This window comes from Drosophila miranda, chromosome XL, assembly GCF_003369915.1.
Source record: "Drosophila miranda strain MSH22 chromosome XL, D.miranda_PacBio2.1, whole genome shotgun sequence".
NCBI lineage: Eukaryota > Metazoa > Arthropoda > Insecta > Diptera > Drosophilidae > Drosophila > Drosophila miranda.
This window is the reverse complement of record NC_046673.1, coordinates 7,970,089-7,993,866: the sequence shown is the minus strand read 5'-3', so window position 1 is coordinate 7,993,866 and position 23,778 is coordinate 7,970,089. Positions and strand designations below refer to the sequence as shown.

At 44.9% G+C, this 23,778-nt stretch overlaps 4 protein-coding genes across 6 annotated transcripts; 2 read left to right on the top strand and 2 right to left on the bottom strand.

Moving 5' to 3' along the window:
- The first annotated feature begins 170 nt into the window (after positions 1–170).
- LOC108159070 lies at positions 171–19,745 on the top strand. Of its 2 annotated transcripts, XM_017292021.2 has the most exons (8): positions 171–1,142; positions 11,397–11,609; positions 13,686–14,154; positions 14,226–14,436; positions 14,510–15,348; positions 15,423–15,624; positions 15,694–16,801; positions 19,231–19,745. In XM_017292021.2, exons 1-8 carry the CDS (start codon positions 1,110–1,112, stop codon positions 19,408–19,410), a joined length of 3,255 nt encoding a protein of 1,084 aa, XP_017147510.1. In that variant the 5' UTR covers positions 171–1,109; the 3' UTR covers positions 19,411–19,745. The 2 variants fall into 2 exon arrangements, with proteins under 2 accessions (XP_017147510.1, XP_017147517.1); XM_017292028.2 differs by lacking the exon at positions 11,397–11,609.
- Positions 17,163–18,188, bottom strand: LOC108159109. Its single transcript, XM_017292089.2, has 2 exons — positions 17,949–18,188; positions 17,163–17,888 (listed from the first exon to the last, which is right to left on the bottom strand). Exons 1-2 carry the CDS (start codon positions 18,055–18,057, stop codon positions 17,350–17,352), a joined length of 648 nt encoding a protein of 215 aa, XP_017147578.1. The 5' UTR covers positions 18,058–18,188; the 3' UTR covers positions 17,163–17,349.
- On the bottom strand, positions 19,560–21,266 carry LOC108159101 (pyridoxine/pyridoxamine 5'-phosphate oxidase). Its single transcript, XM_017292076.2, has 3 exons — positions 21,178–21,266; positions 19,961–20,494; positions 19,560–19,890 (listed from the first exon to the last, which is right to left on the bottom strand). Exons 2-3 carry the CDS (start codon positions 20,488–20,490, stop codon positions 19,764–19,766), a joined length of 657 nt encoding a protein of 218 aa, XP_017147565.1. The 5' UTR covers positions 20,491–20,494; positions 21,178–21,266; the 3' UTR covers positions 19,560–19,763.
- Positions 20,940–23,777, top strand: LOC108159091. 2 transcript variants are annotated; one of them, XM_017292063.2, is made up of 5 exons: positions 20,940–21,249; positions 21,671–22,005; positions 22,077–22,421; positions 22,477–22,634; positions 22,692–23,777. In XM_017292063.2, exons 1-5 carry the CDS (start codon positions 21,043–21,045, stop codon positions 22,784–22,786), a joined length of 1,140 nt encoding a protein of 379 aa, XP_017147552.1. In that variant the 5' UTR covers positions 20,940–21,042; the 3' UTR covers positions 22,787–23,777. The 2 variants fall into 2 exon arrangements, with proteins under 2 accessions (XP_017147552.1, XP_017147543.1); XM_017292054.2 differs by having other exon boundaries at positions 21,659–22,005.
- Position 23,778: the final 1 nt, after the last annotated feature.

Genomic DNA, 23,778 nt, shown 5'->3' with positions numbered 1-23,778 from the left:
ATGCTTCTACACCCTAACTTCCTATTATAAATACTATATAAATAAGGCATATATGAATAAATTTATATATAGTTTAATTTTTTCTCATATTTCTTTTTAGATATCACTAACAAACTATGAAACTTTGGTCGCTTTTAGCTAAGGAACAATACACAATAAACTAAGGGCGCCAAAAACATACCGCGATGTTATCGATGTTTCTCCAGCTGTACTGTTAACACTTTGGCGCTTCATTTGGGATTTTCAATTAAATAAATTACCAGCTTAGTTAACTAAGGCCATCTCAGTTGCGCACAAATTACTTGCAACGGCACGATGTTAGAGGCATGCCTCACGTCCAGCTCAAACTGGCGAAGCAGCAACTGGCGCCCAAGACAGCTGGCGGCGACGCAGAAGAACGACTTATGGCTCGCTGTGACGGCTGAAGACTTGTCTGGCCAAGTTAGTCTGAGTTTTACCACGGCCCGAGACGGTTTAAGCCAAGCGACGCGATTATAATACGGAATCCGAATACGAATGCGAGTTCGAGTTCGAGTCGTTTATTTGCTCCGTAAGAAAGAAAGAAAGGTGCGCGCGCGCATGCGCTGTTGTTTAAACCAAGCTGAAAGTAATATTAATAGTATTAAGAAAACCGAAAAAGCGAGTGGAGTGTTCTGCAAGACAGAGCGTGAAGTGCAGCCGACTGCTGAATTGTTTTTGTTTTGTTTTGTTTTGTTTTGTTCAAGCTATTGCATTGTTGTTGTTGGTAAATAGTTTATACAGATAAATATGCGGAAAATCTAATCCGTTAAAACGTAACAATAAACGACGTCAACTGGCTATTGATTACAAGATTACAAGTCGTGTGTGTGACACTTTTGCAGTGCAGAAAAACAGGTTATTGTCATTGCTATTTATTGTTGCTGTTGCCTCTGCTGTTCCTGGTGCTTAGGGCATTTTGGCTCACTCACCTGCTCGCTCGCTGGCAGCCTGGCAGAAACGCGGTCATGCCGCTTAACCTGCCCTGGTTATAGATCCCGACCCAAAGCGTATTTATCAGTGGAACCGACGGCGAAGGTGCCGGAACTGGGCGAAGCGGCAGTAGCAGCTGCCTTCCACTACAATCCAGGATGTCGGACATTTACTACTGCAGTAATAGCCAGGTGAGTGATCTAGGCATTCCCTCATCAGAGGAAATCATTTGCTGCCACTGGAGAAGAACTTGTTCAGCCATCAGGAAATGGGGCAACATTTCTGATGCTCCTTTTTAGAACTAAAGAAAAAACCTCTTCAAAGTTCAAGATTATGTTATTTTCTTCGGCTAAAAAGATTTGAGTAAAACGACTCAAAGATTCATATTTTTCCGCCCATAAAATGGAATAAATTCTATACGTTTTTTGAGTTCTACGTGACCGATTTTTTAAAGATTTAAAGATTTTTTGGCTTCTTATTAATTTTTGACCAAAAATCAAAGCAAATGCCAAATATATTGTAATTTTTGTTGAGACTTTCCCTATATACATACTTATCTCCCCCCATCTCTTTGCCTTGTAAAATATCTTGCTCGATCCCAAAGCGATTATATAAATTCTGAAAAGGGCAACGAAAAACCAGACATCTGTAATCTGTAAATCTGTCTGGGAAACGTTTGAAATTGTTTCTTTTCTTTTTGGTGATCTCGCCTAAAACGACTTTCCATCGTTGCTTGATGGCTGCTCCATCGTCATTTGTCATAATTGGAAATTGGTCGAACAGACATAATTAATGAAACAAAAGTAAAAGCGCCAAGCAACCGGGCGGCCAGTCGTAAAAAAACAAAAGCAAACTACTGTTTGATTTTGTCATCTCGCCGATTGCATAATGCCTGCCTGCACTAGTATCTGGGGTATTGATAGCCATAGCCCCCTGCACACGATTTTCAACGGGGCATCCATCCAATCACCCAATACTCCCCTCTCCTCAGCTTTCCATATTTCTGTAATTCGAGTATTTGTTTGGGATCTGGCTACTGTGAAATTTATGGAAATTATAATGATAGTCAGCTAAAAGCCCCGCCTCCTCTTTGAAGGGGCAGTCACCAGCATCCACACATAATCAAAGAGAGACCCAGTACACAGAAAAAAGAATACAAACAACAATATTTGAAAATATGTTTCTGAGATGGTAAAAAAAAAAAAAATAGTTTGAAAAATAGGTAGCCCCTGGATATACATATGGCTATTGGGTTTTTTTTTCCAGTGTAAAGTCTGAGGCTCGGCTGTCGGCTGTGTGGCTTTTTCAAGTGAAAGTGCGTCCCGTTATAAGCCAATTTTGACTTAGTAACTTACTTTTGCTGCTGCTGCTGCTGCTGCTGCCGCTGCTACTGCCTTAGGCGCATGGATTTAAAAATGATGCCCGCCTCGGCCGCCTCCTTCATTCGTACTACAAAACTACTACGAGCATAACCAAAAGAAATCAAAAGTTTTACTGGAGTGCGTCGCCGCCGTCGTCATCAGCTTGGTCTTGGTCTTGGTCTTTGTGATTTTAATTTTCAGCTGTTTTCATGCAAAAATTATGGCGGTTGGGTTTGATTGTTGTTGTTGTTGGTTTTGTTGTTTCAGCAGTGGAGTGGCTTTTCTTTTCTTTTTGGTATAGTAATTTAGTATTATTTCCCTCTTCCCAGCCGGCAGCAACCGCTTTTACGAGTGTGCATGTGGCGTGTATAAATTTGTTTGTGAAATGAATCGTTGGAGACTTTTGTTACCATAGCTGTTTCTCTTTCTTTGGGCCTTTGTTTTCTTGGCTGATGAGAATTTTTCCAAAAACCCTAAATATGTCGCCTTTAACAATGAAGTTGAAAAGAGGGCTCTGCAATACCGAATCAGTGGATACTCTGAAGCACTATTATAGGGGAAATCTGTACACATCAATTGACTGTTTATGGCAGTAAGTCGCAGTAGAAACTGAGAAATTACTTCTTGAATTTTGTATCAGAATAACATAAATATAATCCTTAAAAATATAGCTTTGTTTGAATAGATTTGTGCTTGCTAATTGTAGAAACTTTCCGAAATAAATAGTATCCAAAAATCGGACACATATTTTGTTAATCACTTCAGTTTTCTGCTGTTTTAAGAGCTTTTCTATATCGCGATTTTTAAAGGAAAAATAATTTTAATAATAATAAAAATAGTTTTAATTTGGCGAGCAAAAGTTTTGGTGCACTTGGTTTTTAATAAGCTATATTTTCTTTTAAGACATACCTTCAAATCTCAATGGAAAATATTTCTGGATTTTTTCAAACTAAAAGTTCCTTAAAGTGGACATTTTTCCCATGTTCCACTGATTGCTTTTGTGTGTTGCCTATTGGAATCTGTATTCTTGGTTTCAATATAGGTATATTTAATATTCTTTTATCCAAATTTTTTCGAGTAGAAATATGATGGATTACTGTAGTTGTACCATCTAGAATGCGAAGGAATTGTCTGAGCAGAAAGTCCCTAAAATGATCACCATTAGAAAATGGATTCCCATAGAGTATTTGTGGTTTCTTGTGTAGAAGTTTTCTTAATTAAAGTACATCTAACAAACAATATGTATGCAGGAATTGTCTGAGCAAAATTCATCAAATTATGCCCATTAGAAGGCGGGTCGGGTCGGGTCGGGTTCTTATGGGTAGGCCCCATAAGTGAACCAAGGCCACAGATAATCATGACAAAATATGAACAAAAAGAAACGTTTGTTAAGGGTATGTGTATGGAGGGAGAGTACATATGTATGTAGTATGGGTACCAAGGTTTTTGCGTTGACCAGAGTTTTGTTCGGCTTTTGGGTTATTTATTGTTGATTGTTGATTGTTGCAGGGCATGTGTGTGGCGCGCATAGGGCGCTCGCTCATTGTTGTTGTTGTTGTTGTTGTAGTTGTAGGTGGTGTTGGCCGCCAAAGGCGGCATACATACTACTACGGCGTACTACAAGCCGACTATTGAGCAATTTGGTTTTTATGTTGGGATTGTTATTTTGCAGTTGTCTCTTTGGTTTCTTTTCGTAGTTGTCTTTTTCTCTTCTGGAGTCTCCGCCCGCCGCAATTTCATCAGTTCGGCAATCTGAAATCGTACGAGTATAGGTGGGCATACCTACTACATATACATACATGTGCCAGAGTGTGGGCCAGCAAGGCATTCCAATAAGTCTATGGGTCTGCATATATGTAAGTCTAGTCTAAGGCCTCTCTCGCACCGCATTTTATGCGCCAAAAGTGATTGCAGCGACAACAACGACAACAAACTCGTTTGGCTTAGAAACAAACGCAACAACTTTCAGTTGTCTGCCGCTACACCCCCTAGCCCCTGGCCTCTAGCCCCATGCCCCTCTGCCCCTTAGCCCCTGCCTTTGCGGCTATTTCTCGTATGGCTTATCTTGCTCGTGGAACCCCATTACTGTTGCTGCTGCTGTTATTTTCGGTTTTTGTTCAAAGATTTTTTCTCCCTCTCTCTCTCTATCTCTCTTTCTTCTCTTTTTGCACAATCACCAAACACCCCAACGGCAACCAAAAAGGCTGACGCCATTTGCAGAGACCCCCCCCCCCTCCAACATATACAACAAAAAAAAAAGAACCCAATCCAATGAACCGATTAACAGCTGTGTAAAAGGCGCTAACTTTTTTATGGTGTCAGTCGGGAACCATTCCCCCAAACATACTATTCCTCACTGATGACTCCCAAATGTTAATTGAACTCCAGTCTTCAGTCGCGGAGCCTTTGATGACATATCTGTATGATGCGTGAACATATGGGGACTACTATCTCAAAGACTATGAGAACTTGACTCAAGAAAGAAGAGACGGGACTCCACTCCCTCCGTTTTGTCGCAGTTTTGTGTTCTGTGGCACAGTTCACTCTGTACGTCCGTCTGTCTCTCTCTCTCTCTGTCGTCACATTTTGCAGTCATGTGCAACAGGTTCACAAGACACTAACAACTAACTAGAAAAGGCAGCCAGCAATATGAAATGAAATGTTGTTGCCATTTTGCCAAATGCCACCAGACAGCCGGCGACAAAAGCAACAACTACCACTGCCGAGACTCAGTCTAGAAATAAGCTTGAGCCAAGCTTTGATTTTTATACCCTGTATACCATAGAGAGCCCAAAAGGGGGGTTTATTGTATTTTTGCGCAAGCAGACAATAACAAAATACCCAATGCATATACTATCTTATGCCCTCGATTTCGGGAACTATAAGAAACAGAGAAGCCAAGATCTGTGCGTATGCCTGAAGTCGTCTGATTGCTGTAGGTCTCTTTTTGATGGGGCTGACAGCTTTGATAGTTTGAGGAGGGTATCTCCCTGGTCGACACTCTTATCTATTTAGAGTTCTTGCTGGTTTTCTTTTAGCTCAAATCAAATGTTTCATTGAGCGACCTTTTGACAGAGCAAAGCAGTAGAAGCAGCTGAGCAAAGCGCTCTCAGACACCACTCTCTCACACACAGACACATGGTGGGAGAGCACGAGCACGCCAGGCACTCTCATGCTGGCCCATCAAGCAGTATCGATAAACGCTTTATGGGTGGGAGTAAAAGGAAAGAGAGTCAGATTCAGAGTCACAGCCACAGCGAGAGCTCAAGAGAACTTTCTCTGGCTGGGAAGGTGGATGGCATTTGATGAAGGGGGCTTGCATTTATCGTAAAATGTCATTGAAATAAATTAGAAGCAGAAAACAGAAGAGGAGAGGTGGCAGTGGCAGTGGCACTGCCAGAAGAATAAGCAGAAGACAAAAGCCACAAAAGACGAGATTGCTGCTGTTGCTGTTGCTGCTGCTGCTTCTGCCTCTGCTACAGAGGAGCCCCAAAGAAAGTAGCACAAATCATTGGCTTTTGCCTCTGCCACTGCTTCTGCTTCTTCTTTTCCATCATCATGATCATGCGCTTCTGCCACTGCTTGCTGCCTTGGCGCTGCTTCATTATGAGCTTTTATTAACTGCGATTTATGGGGGAATGTCTTTTAATTTCAATTTCCTTTCGTTTATGTCTGCACATGTGTGCTTCGCCCTTTACTTTCCAATTGGCAATGGTTTATTAACAGTGCTCACCCCGAGCCCCGATCCCCGATCCCCACTGCCCCGGCTCAACCATTCCAACCGATTTCCATTGCCAAAATACCTCCGCTCTTCTACAGCTCTGTTCAGCTTGTACGCACTGCTTGCAGTTGGCTGCTGCTTTGGCAGCCTTGAACTGCCTGCCGACGCTTCTGCGTGGGCAAGCTGTGTTTTGATACCCTCTGCGCGAGATATTACAGTTTTGGGCATGCAACACCCGAATCGATTTAGCCATCTGTCTGTCTTGTTCTAGGAAAACTAGTTCTTTAGTATTAGGACTGAATCTTTGCACAGACTCTTATTCTGGTTGTTCCGAATTCTAACTAATATAAGATTGGATAGGTAACGTTAATGATTATATATTAAGGTCTCAAAATATTAAAAATATTCACTCGACAAGCGAATGCTGCAAAAGAGTATGGCCGATTATCGAAAAACAACTTATAGTTCGTGTGCACTTATATATATTTACATACACTTATATTTCTTTTCAATAAACCTCTGCAAGGGTATCTAACCAATCGGTCATCGGTAGATTCGTTTCTTTTTTGTTTTGTTTTAATCTTTTACCTTTTCTGGCATTTTCTCCAGTGCAGTTTTTTGTTTTATTTTTCGATTCTGCTATCCAAAATAGTTGCAAAATTTCAATTAAATATGCAAATCCCAGCGGAAATTAACTTTTACGGACAAAGTGGAAGCTGTTTGGGAAATTGTGGGAATTATAGCCTCCACATAATTTTGGCGACTACCTTGAGTTGCATACAAATGGCCAAAGAGATTATCGCATGCAAATTTCGCAGACGAGCAGTTCATCAACCCATTTTTGTATCTTTTTAATTGTGTGGTGTCCGATTTACATCCATACGTACGCGTATTTACATGCCAATCTATATATTCTACTTTGGTTCCCAAAACAAGCCCTGACCCAGGCCACCCATCCAGCAGCTAGAAACAGGGCCATTCCCAGTTTGGCTTACCAAATCGCATTCTGAATAGTAATTCGCGACAACAGCAGAGAGGCAACCAGCGAAAATGAGAAATGTTAAGAAAGCGCCCATAGGCATTCCAATAAATCGCTGAGAGCGGAGAACTTTCTACTTCATTTGGAATGCAAAGCAAAAGCCAAGCTTGGAGATGGCACAAACTCCATTTCGTGCGGGGTCTTGTGGGCCCCCACCATCACCATAACTACTCAAAAATGGGAATCGATCAGTTGAAAGTCTGGATAAGATTGGATTGGCTTGGGCAACATTTGTGCTCTGGATTGAATTGAAATCGCCGCCAAAAACGAGTACAAATTGTCCAAGAAATTATCAAAATTAGTGGATCATTTTGTTTCTGTTTTGGTATCGTCCCGCACCCATTGCTAGCCAGAGGCAAAGCCAGTTCCATAGCCAAAGAGCTTGGTTCGGCTTGGATGAGAGCGACAATTTGTAGACGACTCTGTTTGCTGGATTGCATTTTGATTTGCCATAATTGTTGTTGTTGTTGTTGGCTAGTTTTGTGGGCAGAGCGAATGAGTGAGTCACAGAAGTTGGCTTCACCCAATCCCAAACCCAAACCCAGAGCCAATTTATGTGAGACACACACACCCTAAAACGGCAACCCAGTTTCATAGTTGCCAGCTTGAAAAATCAGTTTTCAGTCACGTCTCGTCGTCGTCGTCGTCATCGTCAATCGTTGCAGGCGAAAACGCCATCTAGTCGTACCTCGCACTCATACTCGTATCTGGCAATGCCATCATTATCATCATCGTCTACCACGAGCTTCACCACGCACGTACTCTCCTGCCACCCGGCAGAGTCCAAGAGGCGGAGCGGCAGCCAAGGAGAAAGAGTGCTGATAGCGGATAGAAATGCTCCTTGAGGAGGTCAAAGCTGTTCATTTTGGTTTGGTTTTTTTGTTCAGTTTTTTCGGTTGAACTCCCGCCTTGTCGTCTTGCAGGCTTTGTCTTCTCGGTCTTCGCTTCTTCGCTTCTTCGGTCTCTCCCTCATTGTTCAGTTGCAGCTTTCCCCCAGTTCGGCAAAACGTTCCGTTATTAATTCGTCACGATTGAGTGGCAGCTGTGGGCCTCGTCTGTGGCGTCTCTGGCGTCTCTGGCGTCTACGGCTGCTCTGCTGCTCCAAGCGACGTCTACGGCTGCCACAGAGGCTGGGGCTGGGGCTGGGGCTGCGGCTGTGACTGTGGCTGCTTAAAGGGAAATTAGTGAAAAGCTGTCACAGCTGCCGTTCCCGTTCCCGTTCCCCATTTGCTCTGCGGCTGTTGCCATTGGCCGCACGTGGCCCCGACGCGGCTTCTAAGTGCAACATTGCAGCCGTCGCAGCGGCCAAACCCAGAGCGTGAGCCAGAAATGTGATATTTGAACAAGATACGAGTACATACATATGTGTGTTGTGTTCCATTCCTAACTCAACGCACTGGGGCCTGCGCTGTCGTAAAGTGAACGCAATGAAACTTGACCAGAAGATTTCCTCAATCTCAGTCTCAGTCTCAGCTGATGCGTATGCGTATGCCAGTAATGTGGGATTGGTTGGATAATTGCTCAACCGAAGGGTGGGGTGGCGACTACTCCTCTGCTTCAGCGTATTGAAATTTGACACAAAAGTGTGCCCACTCATGGCTCGGTTAGGTAATCATTGCAAAACTTTTATTAAAATCGTATTAAAAATATACAGTGTCATATAAAGGGCAGGTCTTAAGTTTAAGCACAGTTTTCTGCTAGCTTAGGAGCTTTTCCAACAGCAAAACTAATTTCATCCGATAGATTGAACAGTTTTCTATAAGAAATATATTATTGCATTATTTTTCATAATTTTTTACGCGAAATAAAGTTTAAAATTAGACGAATGGCCCACAAAGTTTTCAATAAGCTAGATATTGTCCTTATATGACCATATAGGAGGTCAAGGACTCACCCTTAGTTTTAATCCTGGGAAAATGCTGATGTGAGAAGAGAAAACACCATTGAATGTGGTCCTAAAATATATACAACAATCATATTTTTATAGATATAGATGTGGCATGGCATGTTTTCTAATCTTCGAATAGTTTAATTATGGAGTGGCATTTGGGCATTCCCTGTTGCTTGTGGAATGCCTCACATGGTTCCCACATGGCAAGGGCGAAAATCATGAATTCGGTCATCATCAGGCATCGCGCATCGCGCATCGCGCATCGTCCAGCTTTCCTTTTCAAAAGAAGAGACAACAACAACAACAACAAAGAAAACATGTTGCAACTTTCTTCGTTTTGTGGCCATAAGGTCATCCAGTCTGTCTTCTGTCCCCCTCGATCTCGGCCTTCGCTGTGAAAGTGCACGGCTTGGCTCGGCTTGGCTCGGCGATATGCCGCGATAGAGCGTTAGAGTTCAAAAGACTCAGGCCACGAACTCGTTTTCCCATTGACGACAAGTGTCATTCCGTGCCATGCCATGCCATGCCATGCCATGCCATGCCATCATGCCACAGGCTTTAAAGAAGAGCCCCACTGAGGAGGAGGAGGACCGCTTTGTTGCAGAAGAGCCTCGCATTTTTGAATTGTTTGTCTTGTTGCAGGCGAAAGCGAATTTTTTTTCGTGCCAATTGCAGTCGAAAAACCAAAATAAAAAGCAACAACAATTTTCAAAGCCAAGGCGAGGCATGGCGCAAAATGAAAGTGTTTTTGTTGCTGCCGCCACTGTGCGGCTGCTTGGTGGGGGCCGTCCCCGTCCCCCCTGCCACCCCGAGGAAACACGTTTCGGCAACATTAACGGCAGGCAACATGTTGAGCGCAAAACATGTTTACAAGACGGGCCTCCTCCCCAACGGCCGCGGCAGCGTCAGCGCCAACTCCACTCAACTCTCATCCCCAGCGAAATGAATTTTCCTAATTGGTGGCCGTGCGAAAGAAAAGCGAAAACGGACAGCACAGCAGCAGCAGCAGCAGCGTATAATTTTGTTTAATAAAAAGAAAATTATTCAAGAAACAAAGAACAATTTAGTATTTTTTACGAGTCATTGAAGTCACTGAGGCCTCTTATGGCCACCTTCCAAAGGGACATCAGTTCCAGGTGGTTTTTGTAGTACTATAAGCGGTGCTCACAGCCCTTCTTGGATAGATGGATCCCCATCATAGCTCATAATTTCGCTGGTCATCATGCCATCCATTACAAGGCTGTAACACGCTCGGCATTCCACTGAAGCTGTCTACCAATCTTTGATTTTCGTAGCACCTGGATCGGCTCACCCAAGAGGATATTACCTTAGAGATATTCTGTGTGCCGCACTATGGGTTGTTGAACAAAAGTATTTCGCCTGCAGATGCCACAGTACATATGTATACGTTCTCTATGATCCGAGTCAGCTTGTCCGTGGCACGACTGGGCCACACGATACTTAGAGCTGGTACGAGAATCAGAACCCTACGCCACACCATTCTTGAATTCAGATACTACGAGTATCATTTAAAATAGATAAACGATTTCCTTGATTGCGAGATATATGCAGCTTTAGATCCAACCAAGGATCATCAGAGATCAGTCAACAGATTAAATTTTGTTCTATGAGGAAGGAAATATTTAAAATTTAGATTCTTCGTTCATCTAAACTTTCTATGATGTGGAATGGAATTCATATTTTCAATTGTTAAACGATTTCCTTGGATTTGCTATGTATAGTATGTATGTATTTCATAGTGTTAGCCGGTCTTGGAGATCATCAGTTAACGTAGAACAGAGAATAATGGGAACACGCGGCAGGCCACACAATCAAGACAGCGAATAATCAAAAAATATGTAAATATGTTAAGCAAAATGAAACAAATAAACAATAAACAGCGAAAAAACAACAACAATACCAACTACAAATAAAGGAAACGCAGAAACTTTCTTTTACGCTGACGCTGACGCTGAAGTCGCGCAGTCGCTGTCGCAGTTGCTGTCGACGCTGGACATTGGGGCGCTGTTCGCTTGACATTGGACTGCTTTGACTTTGGTACTGCTTTGACTTTGGCTGTGCTTGCTGTTGTTGTTGTAACTGTTGATGTTTCTGTTGTTGTTTTAAATGGTTTTGGTGTTGGGTTTTAACTGGAGCAAACCATATAAATGGCCCTCGGGCGTGTGGGATGGGATGGGCAGCGGCGGGGCACGGCGTGGCGTGGCGTGGAGCGGCGTGGCAGAGGGGAATGTGCTGCTACAGTGTGCTAAATTTGGCAGTTGTTGCTGGTGACCAGACCACCTCGGACAATTAGCACCTGTTCGGTTGGTTAGTTTCGGGCTTCTCGCGCATGTCTACTCCATTACCAGCTTTTGTAACGAAATGCTCGCACTATGGGTTGTTGAACAAAAGTTTTTCAAATTTGTTTTGCAGATGAAAAAGTCCCGCGATGCGGACAAAACTTCATCCCCGGGGTCACAGGCACATACCAATGCGAATGCGGCATGCAACATAGCCGCTGCGACGGCAACGGCGGCTGCAGTGGCAGCAGCTGATAAAAAGAACAACAACAGCAACTGCAGCAATCGCAACAAAGACAAATCCAATTTGCAGACAAATGGAGGAGGAGGAGGCAAAAATTGGAAGGTAAGCGTAAGCATAAGCATAAGCGTAAATTGTAATTAAATATGAATTTGTGCGATAATTAAAGAAAAAAGAAAAAAAAAGGAAAAGCTACCAATTGGTTAAAAATTGGGTTGGAGAGGGAGAGGGAGAGAGAGAGGATGAAGGAAATGTGTGTGTTCGCGGTGATGTAACACGAAAGCTTACACACTGCCAACACGTGCGCCACGCATAATGCATTCGCGTCAGCAGAAATGAAGAGAGAAGACAAGAGTAGAGCACACTGCTTGCTTCGAGCCGTTATGCGGCCGAGTGACTTTTGACTTGCTTGGCCCCGCGCACTCTCTTTCTCTTCCACACTCCTCTTCTCTTTGAGAACGAGTGATCTGCAAGTGAAACAAAAGCTTCAGCCCCCGAAACTTGGCTGGCTTTCTTCTCTCGTTTGAGTGAGAGAGAGGGCGGGAGCGGTACAATTGCAACACCATGCTAATAAGTTTGCTCAATAAAAAAGTGTTGACCGATGCCCGAGATTATGAAATGAGGAAATCATTTGTGTTTAATTACACTTTTTGCCCCTGTTCATTTATTTTATTATTGTTATGCTACTTTGTCTCTGTCTGGCAGGCAGCATCACGCATCAGCTCAAGAAAAGTGGGCCATGCGCTGACTGACCCGTTTACAGAAAAATAGCAGCAGCAACAGCAGTAGTAGCAGCTCTTTTTTTCCTTACTTGCGCTTTAATTATTTTCTAAATTGTGCCTGCCTGTGTTCTGTTTTGCCGCTTTCGCAATTGCAACATAAAAACCAAACCGCATTCAAGCTTCCCCCTCGCATCCGTTATGTTACGTGCTAGTTAAGCTCAAATAATTAATAAAACAACAGGCAGAAGCAGAAGCAGGCTTTTAAAGGGAGAGAGGCCGCTTAGGTTAAGTTAAGTTGCCTTCCGAAATCATTGACTGTTTTGGACATAAATGTACTGCTTGAACGTGCATATGCATTGACTGATTTCTAATTAAGCGATATAACATAAATAACTATCGCTATATTCCTACGTCCATAGATATGTACATGGGCAATTGAAATATGTATTCCATCAGACCTGTTTTGAATTATCTTTGAACTCGAACTATTTTTAGTGGCAAAAGTAATGGCAATCTTAACTGTTTCCATAAATTGAAAGTCTCTACAAAATAGGATATTGGCGTCGTTTTCATACAGACATAGACATCGTGTAAATTCTACATAATTAGCTGGCTCCAATATTTTTCAATAATTAAAACCTTAAACAAAAAAATACCATCCAGTAAGCAATAAATTTCATCGGTCGGAGAATTGTCGTTTAATTGAATTTCGTTTTTCCAAAGTATGCTTGTAGAATAATCTAGTATAATAATTGTAATACTGTATTATTCGATCGGACTCTATTATTGATTATTGTTATAGCTGCACTAGTACGAATGATCGGACATATTAGGAGTTCTGTCCTACGGTTGTTTTTAAGTCTTTTGTTTTCGGTTAAGGTGAAAAGTACGTTTTGAACACGATAAATATAAAATGGCTGTAATTGGAAATGTAATCGCTGTTAACATTGATCAACATGTTCTTATTCTGTTGGGCTCGGCTTAGTGTGGGTAAACGCTGGTAGGAGCCCGGCTCAGCTGTTCCATATCATTAAGCTGGCAACGCCAGCGCGCACTTTTTGATTCCATTCGAGAAATTAAATTTACCAAAAGAAAAGTGAAGTCGAAAAAAGGCTGGTAATTTCCTTAATTAAAGCAGAAGCTTCCGCAAATTCCAATGTTGCATGCCACATTTGCATGCACCAGCTACATAAACAGCAACCACAATCCAAGTCCATTTAAAACAAGTAAAGATTTTTCTCCGAGCCACCCCGATGATGGCGCGATGGATGGAGATACTCGTAGCTGCTCGAATTGACTGTTGAGGGGCTGTGGTTCGTTCCGTGTGTGGATTTAACGGCATGATTTGGCGTAAAATCAAAGCATTTAAGGCGCTTTAGTGGTCATTGACCAAATTGCCACCGACTCTGCTCGCTTAATTATTGAATCTGACCAAAAGTGTTTTCTTTTCGTTGCGCAGGGCATTGTCCACAGCAATCCAAATCCCAATGGCAATGGAGGAAGCGGCAACGGCGGCTCCACAGCCCTGCCCCCGAAGGTCTTTCACAATACTCGCTGTACGCGGCACCACAAGCCCCATCACAGCCACACCAATGGAGGAGGAGCAGGAGTAGGAGCGGGAGCAGGTTCCGCAACGAATGGCTTGGACACCGCCCAACAAAGAGAGCGGGAACGGGAACGGGAAAGGGATCGCGACAGGGAGCGAGAGCGGGAGAGGGAGCGCGAGCGCGAGCGGGAGCGGGAACACCATCTGCATATGCACAACCATGCCCATGGTCTGAGAAGAAAATCGGAATCTGTTCTGTCCACGGATTCGGATATACGCTTCACCCGCCGCAAGCTGGGCGACGGTCAGAAATGCGGCTGCGCTGTGATCGCCGGCTTCCTTATAGCCCTGCTCGTGGCCGGCGCATTTGTATATGTGGGATGTGAGTGTGCCTCCTCTGCCCTGCGGCACTGCATCCATCTTTCACTGAATTCAATGCAAATTCTCTTGCAGACACCTATTTTCGTCCAGAGCCGCTACCGGATCGAGTCTTTCGAGGCCGTTTCATGGTGCTCAACGACAAGTGGAGCATGGATCTGGCCAATCAGAACTCCCTGCGCTTCCAGCACAAGTCCAGGGACTACAGGGAGAGGATCAATCTGACTTTAAGGCGTTCGGATCTGCGAGAGGCCTACGAGGGCAGCGAGATCTTGGCCCTAGATGGGTGAGTAGCAATCAAATCCCACGTAGATGGCCCACCACTAAAAATTAAACCCTTCCCCCCTCACCTTCCACAGAAGCGAGGATAATAACAACATCATCGTGCACTTCAACATGATCTTTGATCCGTACGCGGGTCTGGTCAGCAGCGGTGAGCTCCTGGCGCTCTTCCATGAAGAGATGAGCGACCATCAGCGTCGTCACTTTGCCAATATGACCGTGGATGTGTCCAGTCTGAGCATCAAGGAGACCACGGGCCTGATTGAGGAGCCCATCATGTCCAGCTCGCCGCTGGGCGGACACGATGAGACCACCGAGCCGGTTGTGACCACCACACCGGCGCCACCGCGTCGCTGTGAGCCCATCCAGCTGAGTTATTGCCGCCAGTTGGGCTACAACGTGACCACGTATCCCAATCTACTGGGCCATGCCAGCTACGAGCAGGTGGCCGATGATTTGATCGTCTTCCGGGAGCTCGTGGATGGGGAATGCTATCGCGAAGCCTACGACTTTGTGTGCCGCCTGCTCCAGCCGCCCTGCGATACCCACGGCTCGAGCATGCAGCCAACGCCCGGGCATATATGCCGCGAGTACTGTGAATCCTTTATGGCCGGCTGTGGAAGTCGATTGCCCCAGCGTTTCCGTCAGTACTTCGACTGCGAACGCTTCCCGGAGTCGACGGGCACGCAGTCCTGCCAGCAGAAGCCGCACTGTGTCAGCGATATGCAGAGCAATGTGCAGAGTCCACGGCTCTGTGATGGCTATGCAGACTGTCCGGATCTATCCGACGAGCGCAGCTGCGCCTTCTGCTCCCCCAATGCCCTATACTGTGGCAGGGGCCGGGCATGTGTGCCTCGGAAGGCGCGATGCGATGGAAAGGCGGATTGTCCGGATGGAGCGGATGAGAAGGATTGCCGTGAGTGCTGCTGCGCAGAACCAGAACCACCATCAAATGGTCTTACTAATTCATGGCCTTTCTTATAATTTCAGTTTCCATTGCTCCCCTGGCCGCGGATCTGCTGCAGCCTGAGCCCCTGGTTCCCTATTTGTCGCGCTTCCATGCCGCTGGTTATGCCGTGTTTTCGGAAAAGGGCGTGGTGGGCAAGCTGTGCGCCGAGGGACTCGAGGGCGATGCCAAGTTGGTGGTGCGCCAGACCGTCTCCGAGTCACTATGCAAGTCATTGGGCTACGAGTAAGAATTAGGAAACCCCTGCCTCTACCCCACCATCATCCGCACTGACATGTTCTTTCTCCCCTGCAGATCTGTGGAAATCTTCGACGTGCAAAACGATACAGAACAGCTGACAGACTACGTGCGGGTCCTGGATCCCCATGCGCCGGAAATCAGCTTCATCCGGACGCACTGTCCCCGGCGGCAAGTGCTGTATGTGGGCTGCGGCGACCTGAGATGCGGCGTTCAGTCGGCGCTCTTCAATGCCAAGCAACATCTGTCGCTGCCCAAGATGTCGGCCCCTGGGGACTGGCCCTGGTTGGTGGCCCTCTTTCGTGAGGACATCCATGTGTGCGATGGCACGCTCATATCGCAGGATTGGGTCCTCACCACGGAGGGCTGTTTTCAGGGTCAGCCCCGGGCCACCTGGATGGCCATTGTGGGTGCGGTGCGGCTCTCCGCCAAGGCCCCGTGGACGCAGAGGCGACGCATTATTGGGATGATTAAGAGTCCCGTCGAGGGCTCCACAGCGGCGCTGGTGCGGCTGGAGACTCCGGTTAGCTTCTCGGATCATGTGCGTCCCATCTGTCTGCCCGATGCACTGCAGCGAAGACACCTTCCTGCACCCGCGGTCCAGAGGCGTGCCTATGTACCAGTGGCCGAGCGCCTGGAGGGGCAACAGCCGGTGGTTCAAGTCCAGCGCAGTCCGTTGGCCCAGGAAACGCAACAGTTCTTCCTGATACCCTCCCAGGAGCAAATGGAGGGCTCCGGAAGTACGGAGGAAGCCCCGGAGGATGAGGCGGGGGAGGAAGAGGATCATTATCCACAGCAGGCGGAAGCGGCAGCCTCGTACATGCCCAGGGCAGAGGCACTGCACCAGGAACTGGATTCCTATCCCCTGCCCGACCATGCCCCGCAGGTCAACTATTACGGCGGCAGTTCTTCCTCCTCCGCCGCCTACTCTTCCTCCACCACCCGCTCAGCCACGAAGCCAACTGCAGCTGGAGCCCAGCCCGTCCAGTCAGCAGCGCAGGAGCAGATCTGGACAAACTGCAACACGCTGGGCTGGTCCCGGCAGCGGGATCACCTGCAGCGCGTCCAACTGAAGATCGGTGACATGGCGCCCTGCGAGAACGTGTCCATAGCCACGGTCAACTCCATGTGCATGGAGGCCACCTACCAGAAGTACGATTGCACGGTGAGTGATGTTCTTTTTTCTTTTTTCTCTGGGTTCATACATACTTTCGGGGCATGTTCAAGTGCATTATATAAGGATTCGATGGACTATCTCTAGGATCAATTGTTTCTTTTTTGCTGAAATATATGTATACAAATTGAGATAATTTGCGATCCGAACAAACCAGAGATAGGGGAAGATCCCTATCTGTAGAACAGCGGTGTGCACCTTATCACTCTCAGTCGCGCACACTACATGTATTTTGGTTTTAGGGAGGAGTTGAGGCAAGATCTTGCCCACAGCTGCTGAAAATATTTCGAATTTAAATCACTAATGAAGCTGAATAGTGCTTTATAGAGGGGGCTCTACCAATCTCGTCTGATTAAGATTAATTAATTCGTATACATTTATTTGGATTTCATTTGGTTTCGAAATATCAATCTTAGTAGGAACAGCGGTTCAACCTTTATGCTTACAGATGCGATGAGTATTTAGTACATGTTTATATCGTATGTACGAGTGTTATACGTACTAGGGCTATGTACAGTTCATTTTTAGTAGCGTCTAAGCTATATGCGAATGGAGCGCATGGCAGGCAGCGGAGCAATGGATGCAGCTCGTCTGGGCTTGGCACAGACATCCAGACGCAAGCGCTTCGCCTGCGGCTGTTGGGGCTCCTCCCGGCTGGCGTGGATCTCCGCCTTCCTCTGCAGTTGTTGCTGTGGCTGTCGTTCTCTTAGGAAACAGTTCTGACGACGCACAGGAGCCGCCTCAGAGCTGGGCAATGAGCCCAGGAAACAGTTCTGGCGATAAACAGCCACCGGCTTGTATTCCTCCTCCTGGTGCTCCTTCTTTCCCTGTTCCTGCTCCAGCGTCTGCTCCGTTGGCGTCGTCTCCTGATCTGTGTGACGCTTCCGCTTGATGGACTGGTTCAGGCTGTGGCCACGCCGCAGCTTCTGCCAGCTTAGACGCAGATGGAAAGTAATCTCCGGGCAGGGGAAGAGCAGTATGAAGTATTCCAAGAGCTGCGGCTCAAAGATATACCCGTTGCCATTGGTCAGAAGCAAGGCTTCTTTTTGTGTCTCCGGAATGCCAAAGCGGGCCATGGCTGAAAGAATTTTGAATATATTTTCTTTGCTTTGATTCGCTCCTATGCTCCGTGACTCACCTTGGACTATGACCTCCTCATAGCTGTTTTCGGCTTCGCAGATTATGAAACTCGTCTCGCCCTGGAAGCAGATCTTCAGGCAGCTCTTGATATCCGTCATGTTTAACATTTATTTGGATGAAAAAAAGTATTCTTTCTTCTTGTTGTTGTCGTTTTCCACGCTCTGTTTCTCCTTCACTGCTCTCTATGGATATTTTTCGCGTGCGATCGCTTGGAAGGTTGCCGAATAAATGCATTCTAGTGGCCGGCTCTCGTTTTATATATACACTGATGCCTCCTTCCATCCCTTCCCTTCCCCTGTCCCTCTTCCATGCTCTCTCTTTGTCTGGCCGCTGCAGCTGCAGTAGGGCTGCTGTTCGTTATATGTAAGCGAAGTGGCGGGTCTTTTCGCTCCTTCTGTCCCCCAGGTAGTCGGGCGTAACGGTGCGAGAGGGGGTGGGTTGTTGCTGAGAGCGGCAGGCAGCGAGCGTTCCAGAGAGAGAGAGAGAAAGAGAGCGGACGGACGGGAAAGCGCGCTCATCTTACTCATCAAACACGTTCCTTCATGTCGCGTGCTGTGTGACGTCAGTAGTATCGCCAATTGGGGTTACACTGATTAAAATTGATTGTGAAATGCCAATAGAGCGGGGCACCCCTTGAATGGGAGTTGCAGTTTATAATAAATATATGTACATACATATGTATTTGTTCTGTACTTTTATGTTTCACATAATATTCATTCCTTCTCTTTATAAATTTGTACATATTTAGATATAGTGCATATGTACATAGGCATATATGCACATATACTAGGTACATATGAATAGCTAGCATAGAAACTAGCGGTTTACATTTTTTTTTTATATATCCCGCAATGGAGTTAAAAAAAAACATTAACTTAAAAATCTAAATAATTTGGCAAATTTGGAAATGTAATCAAGACTTTCTTTACATTTTCTCAAAGTCGTTCATTAATAAGAAGGACTAAAATCAGGAGTGTCTAAAATTCAACCTGGATAAAAGAAAGTATTAACAATACCGAAAAATAATTAATAAAATAGTTGTATTTTAGCCTTTTTAATTTTTAAACTTGAAGGATGGCTTTTTCTGTTGATTGCTAAATATCTTATAGAATATAATAAGATAAGATAATGATATTATATACCATAATCCATTAATAATTTCATCAGTCTAAACTGCACTCAAATCTCATTTGTTAGCAGCTGTTTTACAAACAAATCTATCATTGAATTACAAAATACAAAACCTCAACCGATCTATGCATTTTCCATCTCTCCCACAGCAAGAGGAGTACTCTGGAGCGCCCGTCCAATGCCTGATACCAGGCACCAATCAGTGGGCTCTCATCGGCGTCTCCTCCTGGCGCATCGCATGCGGTCCCACAGGTGTCGAGAGACCCCGTATGTACGACAAGATCGCCTCGAATGCCGCCTGGATACGGGAGACGGTGAATGCGGTGTAGCAGCCCGAAACCCCCCTAGCATTTGTATAAAAAAGATCAGAATCAAATCGAACAACTATGTATCTTTGTATTATGTAAAAAGAAACGAGGAGAAAACTTAACCGCTACTAACTGGGCTCCCTTTATTAGCACATACTGTATCTGTACTACTCTTTTTATACGTAATCTATTCTATTCTATTTTTTTTTTGCTGTTTTGTGTAATATTTATTAACTATGCTGTAATTGTATGTTAAACATGTCGAAAAAGAAGCACATTTAGTTGTTAGAAATTACTTTTAGCTGTTTGTAGAAAGATATTGTTGAATAAAATGAAATCAAGTGAAGCTCCCAAAAGCCCCAAAAGCTCAGGATTCAGGTGGAAACGTGCATGGACTCCCATTTACCGTTGCTCTGCAGGCGATACTGAAAACGATCGGCTATCAGGCCCTGGCCCACTTTGAGAAAGTCCCAGCGTTGGGGCTGGAATTTCCAGCCGGTGCTACAAAGATTGGAGTTGAGAAAAACGGATGGCGATGGGATGGGTTTTTATCTGGAATGCGTGGACTTACTAGCTAGCTGGCCTCTCGATGGGCTTCCCTGAGGTCAAGTGCTCTCTCAGGAAGGTGTCGTGCTTCAACTTTAGCTGATCGTAGTCCACGGGCTCGCCACAGGGAAAGACGTGGCCACGTATCTTGGCCGGCAAATCCTCTTTGTCCCACAAGGCATCCATTTCAGATACGGGTAGCTCCACTGCCGTGGCCCCAATCAAACGCACCTGCCATGTGGTGTCCTTGCCATCAGCATCATCCTTTACGAGCGGCAGATAAAAGGTTATGCTGGCCTTCGGATTGGCCTGGAGATTCTTGCAGTTGCGCGTGTATCGATGGGTGATGTAGAACACATAGTTGTCGCTGGAGAGGCCACGATATACCACAGTTCGGTTGAGCACCCCGAATTCGTCATCTATAGTGGCCAGATTCATCTCTTTAAACGAGCCATCCGGTTTCCCTTGATCAACTGTCTCTAGAAGATGCTTAAACATCTGCACAGGATCGATGGGAGGGTCAATGATTTTGGCTAACGCTGATGTTTGGGCCATATTCCTGAATTTAAAATTTGAAATTAAAAAATCATGGCGCGCTTTATGATTTAACAGTTGCTCCAGCGTGCTGTAAGGTGCGATAAGTTCCTATCAGAACTGATTTCTGTATTGATAAAAACAGCTGTTAGCCAACAGTGCGCTTATCAATACTGTATAAAATCTGGGAGAAGACCGACACGACAATCTATTAAATTTCATTTTAAACTTTATATAAAAATCCATTAGAAGCAATTATTTAAATTAAGCCAATCAAGAAGAAAATTGATTCATCAATCTTATACAATTATGTGGGCATGGCTAAATGTGCTATATAGCTGAGAATATTCCACGGAAGATCATAATCGAGGAATATGTAAAATGGAACTTGAATTCGTCAGTATATTTACGGTATATTTTTTAAATGAGGCGGTATATTTCGGTATATTTCTGAGGGTCGGACCGTATATCTTATCGATAAGTCCGCGGTCACACTGCCGACACAATAATAATTCATAGCCGAATTTAGCAAACGGCTCAGCTTTTGCTGGCTGAATCCCAACAATACCGACCATGACATCCATCCTGGACATGAAGGCTGGCCCGCCGGACTACTGGGCCGAGATCAGCAACTTCTTTCTGCCGCTAAAATATCTAATAACCAACGACCGGTTCGATGCGTTTGTCCAGGATATTGACTTGTATTACCTGATAAATGCTGTGTTTTGGATATTTGTGGCTCTGTCCTGTGGCTTCTATGGGTTTCAGCGTGTTTTTCAGGTAAGTCCAAGTGCTCCAGCTGAATTGCAATATTCCACGACGGCGTTCACTCTCTTTTTGAGGGGTTGCTGAAATATTTTCGCGTTTATAAATAAACAGAGGGTGGTCAGTGGCGGTCTGGGGGTTGGTCGGTGGCCTAAATGGGGCACCTAAAATGTTAAAATACATTATTTGAATCCAAAAGCTTTTTGCAATGGAAAAATAATGCAGAAATGATAAACCATTTAAATTTAAAACGTGGTCTTTCTAATCCGCTCCTGGCAAACAAACAACGATAGCATAAAGCCCCGACCACCAACGACCACTGACCGCCCGACCATAATACATTATCTGATGCGGCTCCAGACCAATGCTCGACTAATTGCCCACCACCCTTACCCTCCATTCCATCGTTTCCCTTTATTGGCAGTTCTTCCTCAAGTCGTCGAATATGAAGTACTTTAAGCGCAAACAATTCGCGAGACTGATTTGGAACATCGCCTTCTATGCAGCCAGCTGCCTGTTCCTGCACTTCTACAATGAGTTTATGATACTCCCCCAGCTGATGAAGAATCAGGGACGATACTCGCTCTTTTATTCGTCGGAGAATCTTATCTTCTACCGGTCCCATCAATTGGAAAAGTTTCAGTTTTACTCAATTTTCATCATCACCTTCTACCTGCATGGAGCCATGCTGGACTACAAGGAGGCGGACTTTCTAGAGGTCGGCTCTAAAGGCCTCTACCTGTTGGCCCTCGTGGCCATCGATGTGTACAGGCATGTCTCGACTTGTTCTACTTGAATCGTACTTTAATGTGAGTCTATCCGTTTGGCCCACCCCCCCATAGATATGAGAACTATTTTGTGGGCCTGAATCTCACGCTGGGCCTGTACAGCATACTCACCGAAGTGCTCGCCCTGCTCTCCCTGCCCAGCTCCAATCGGAATCGGCTGGTATATCAAATGTTCCTTGGCCTGAGAATCGCAGCGTGGGCGCATGTGTTCATCAATCTGCTGCCCTTCAAGTATTTCATTCCCACTCTCTTTGCGAAGAACTTCAAGTTGCCGCTGAATGTAGCCATTTGGCTGTGGTACGGTCTCTCGATCTGGAACTCCCCGGTGCTGCAGTACTTTTACCATCAGATATATCATTCGAATCCATCGGATTGCTCCGGTGAGGGATCTGCGGCGAAGTAAGACCTTTATTTTCTCAGAGTTCGCTGTATTTACAAAATCATTTCCCTTTAGATGCATCCTGGTCAAGGACTCCATTGAGTACCGTCACTACAAGACGCTAAAAAAGGCCTATTTTGAGGTAAAACTGGCCCATGAAAAGGCCACGGCTAATGCCTTGCCAGCCAGCGAATCCGCCTCGGCCTCGGCTAAAACCTTTCAGGCCATCAAATGTGAGTAAACACAACTATTTTTGGAGACGCTTTGTAATCCTTATCCTGGAATTTCAGGCGTAATGATGCTAAAGCGTAAATTGAAGCGTATACGGGAAGGACGTGGACACGAGCCGGAGGATGACAACGAAGATGTGACCACTGATACCTAATCTTCACTAGCAACTGCACCTCGCAATTAGAAAAGACACCACAACTTACATAAAAGCATAGAGACACATTTCCTTAAACCAAAAAAGACAAAGTTTTGCATAGGCTAAAATTTCACCAAAAATTAAACTACCTCCCACTCTCTCTCTCTCTCTATCTCTCTCTATATATATATATCTTTCTCTCTATCACAAACGCCTGGCAAGTTAAATTACAGTGCGTTTTGCCAGTGCTAAGCGTTAGAAATCTCTAAAGTTTGCCTGAGCTATCCATCCTTATACTGTTTTATGCATAGTATTTTAAACAATTGTTCCTCATATTTATTGGTTCCTCATTATAAGAGCAAAACTCAATGTATTAATTAACCAGAGAACTTATTTTCGTTTCCTCTAAGACCTATAGATCTTTTGGCACAAAATACCGTCTTATAACTCTTTGTGAGACTCTGCTCTAATACTAATACTAATTTATAATAACCCTAGAGGCTAATCCATTATGCAACCAACTACTTTTTACCTAGTACATACAACTAAGGTTATAATTCGCAGTGCCTTTCTTTAATATCTTTGTGAGAGAGTCCCTTCTCATAGTATAATAATTAGGAATAGCCCTAGAGGGGCGTCCATCAACTTATTTTTAAATGTTAATCAAACGTTGTGCAATGAAGGAAAACCTTACAGGTTCTGCCTTATCATTTAGACACGATTTACTAGACACGCATAAACTACACTCAGGCTTGGGCCAGAGGAGTAAATGTCATAATATCAGAGGGATCTCTGGCCATCGCATTCTCAGGCCCAGGGAGATGGTTCCATCTGGTATAGTACACCTCTAGGGCTGGCTTTCTTTCCCTCAAAAACCCCTTAAACCATCTCTCTTTCACAGGCAGACTGTTTCTCTTTCTCTCTCTCTCTTTTAGATGTTTAAGTCGCCTTCAACTTATTGTTGTTTATTCGCTGTGACTTAATGACATATTGAAATATTTTAATGTTTT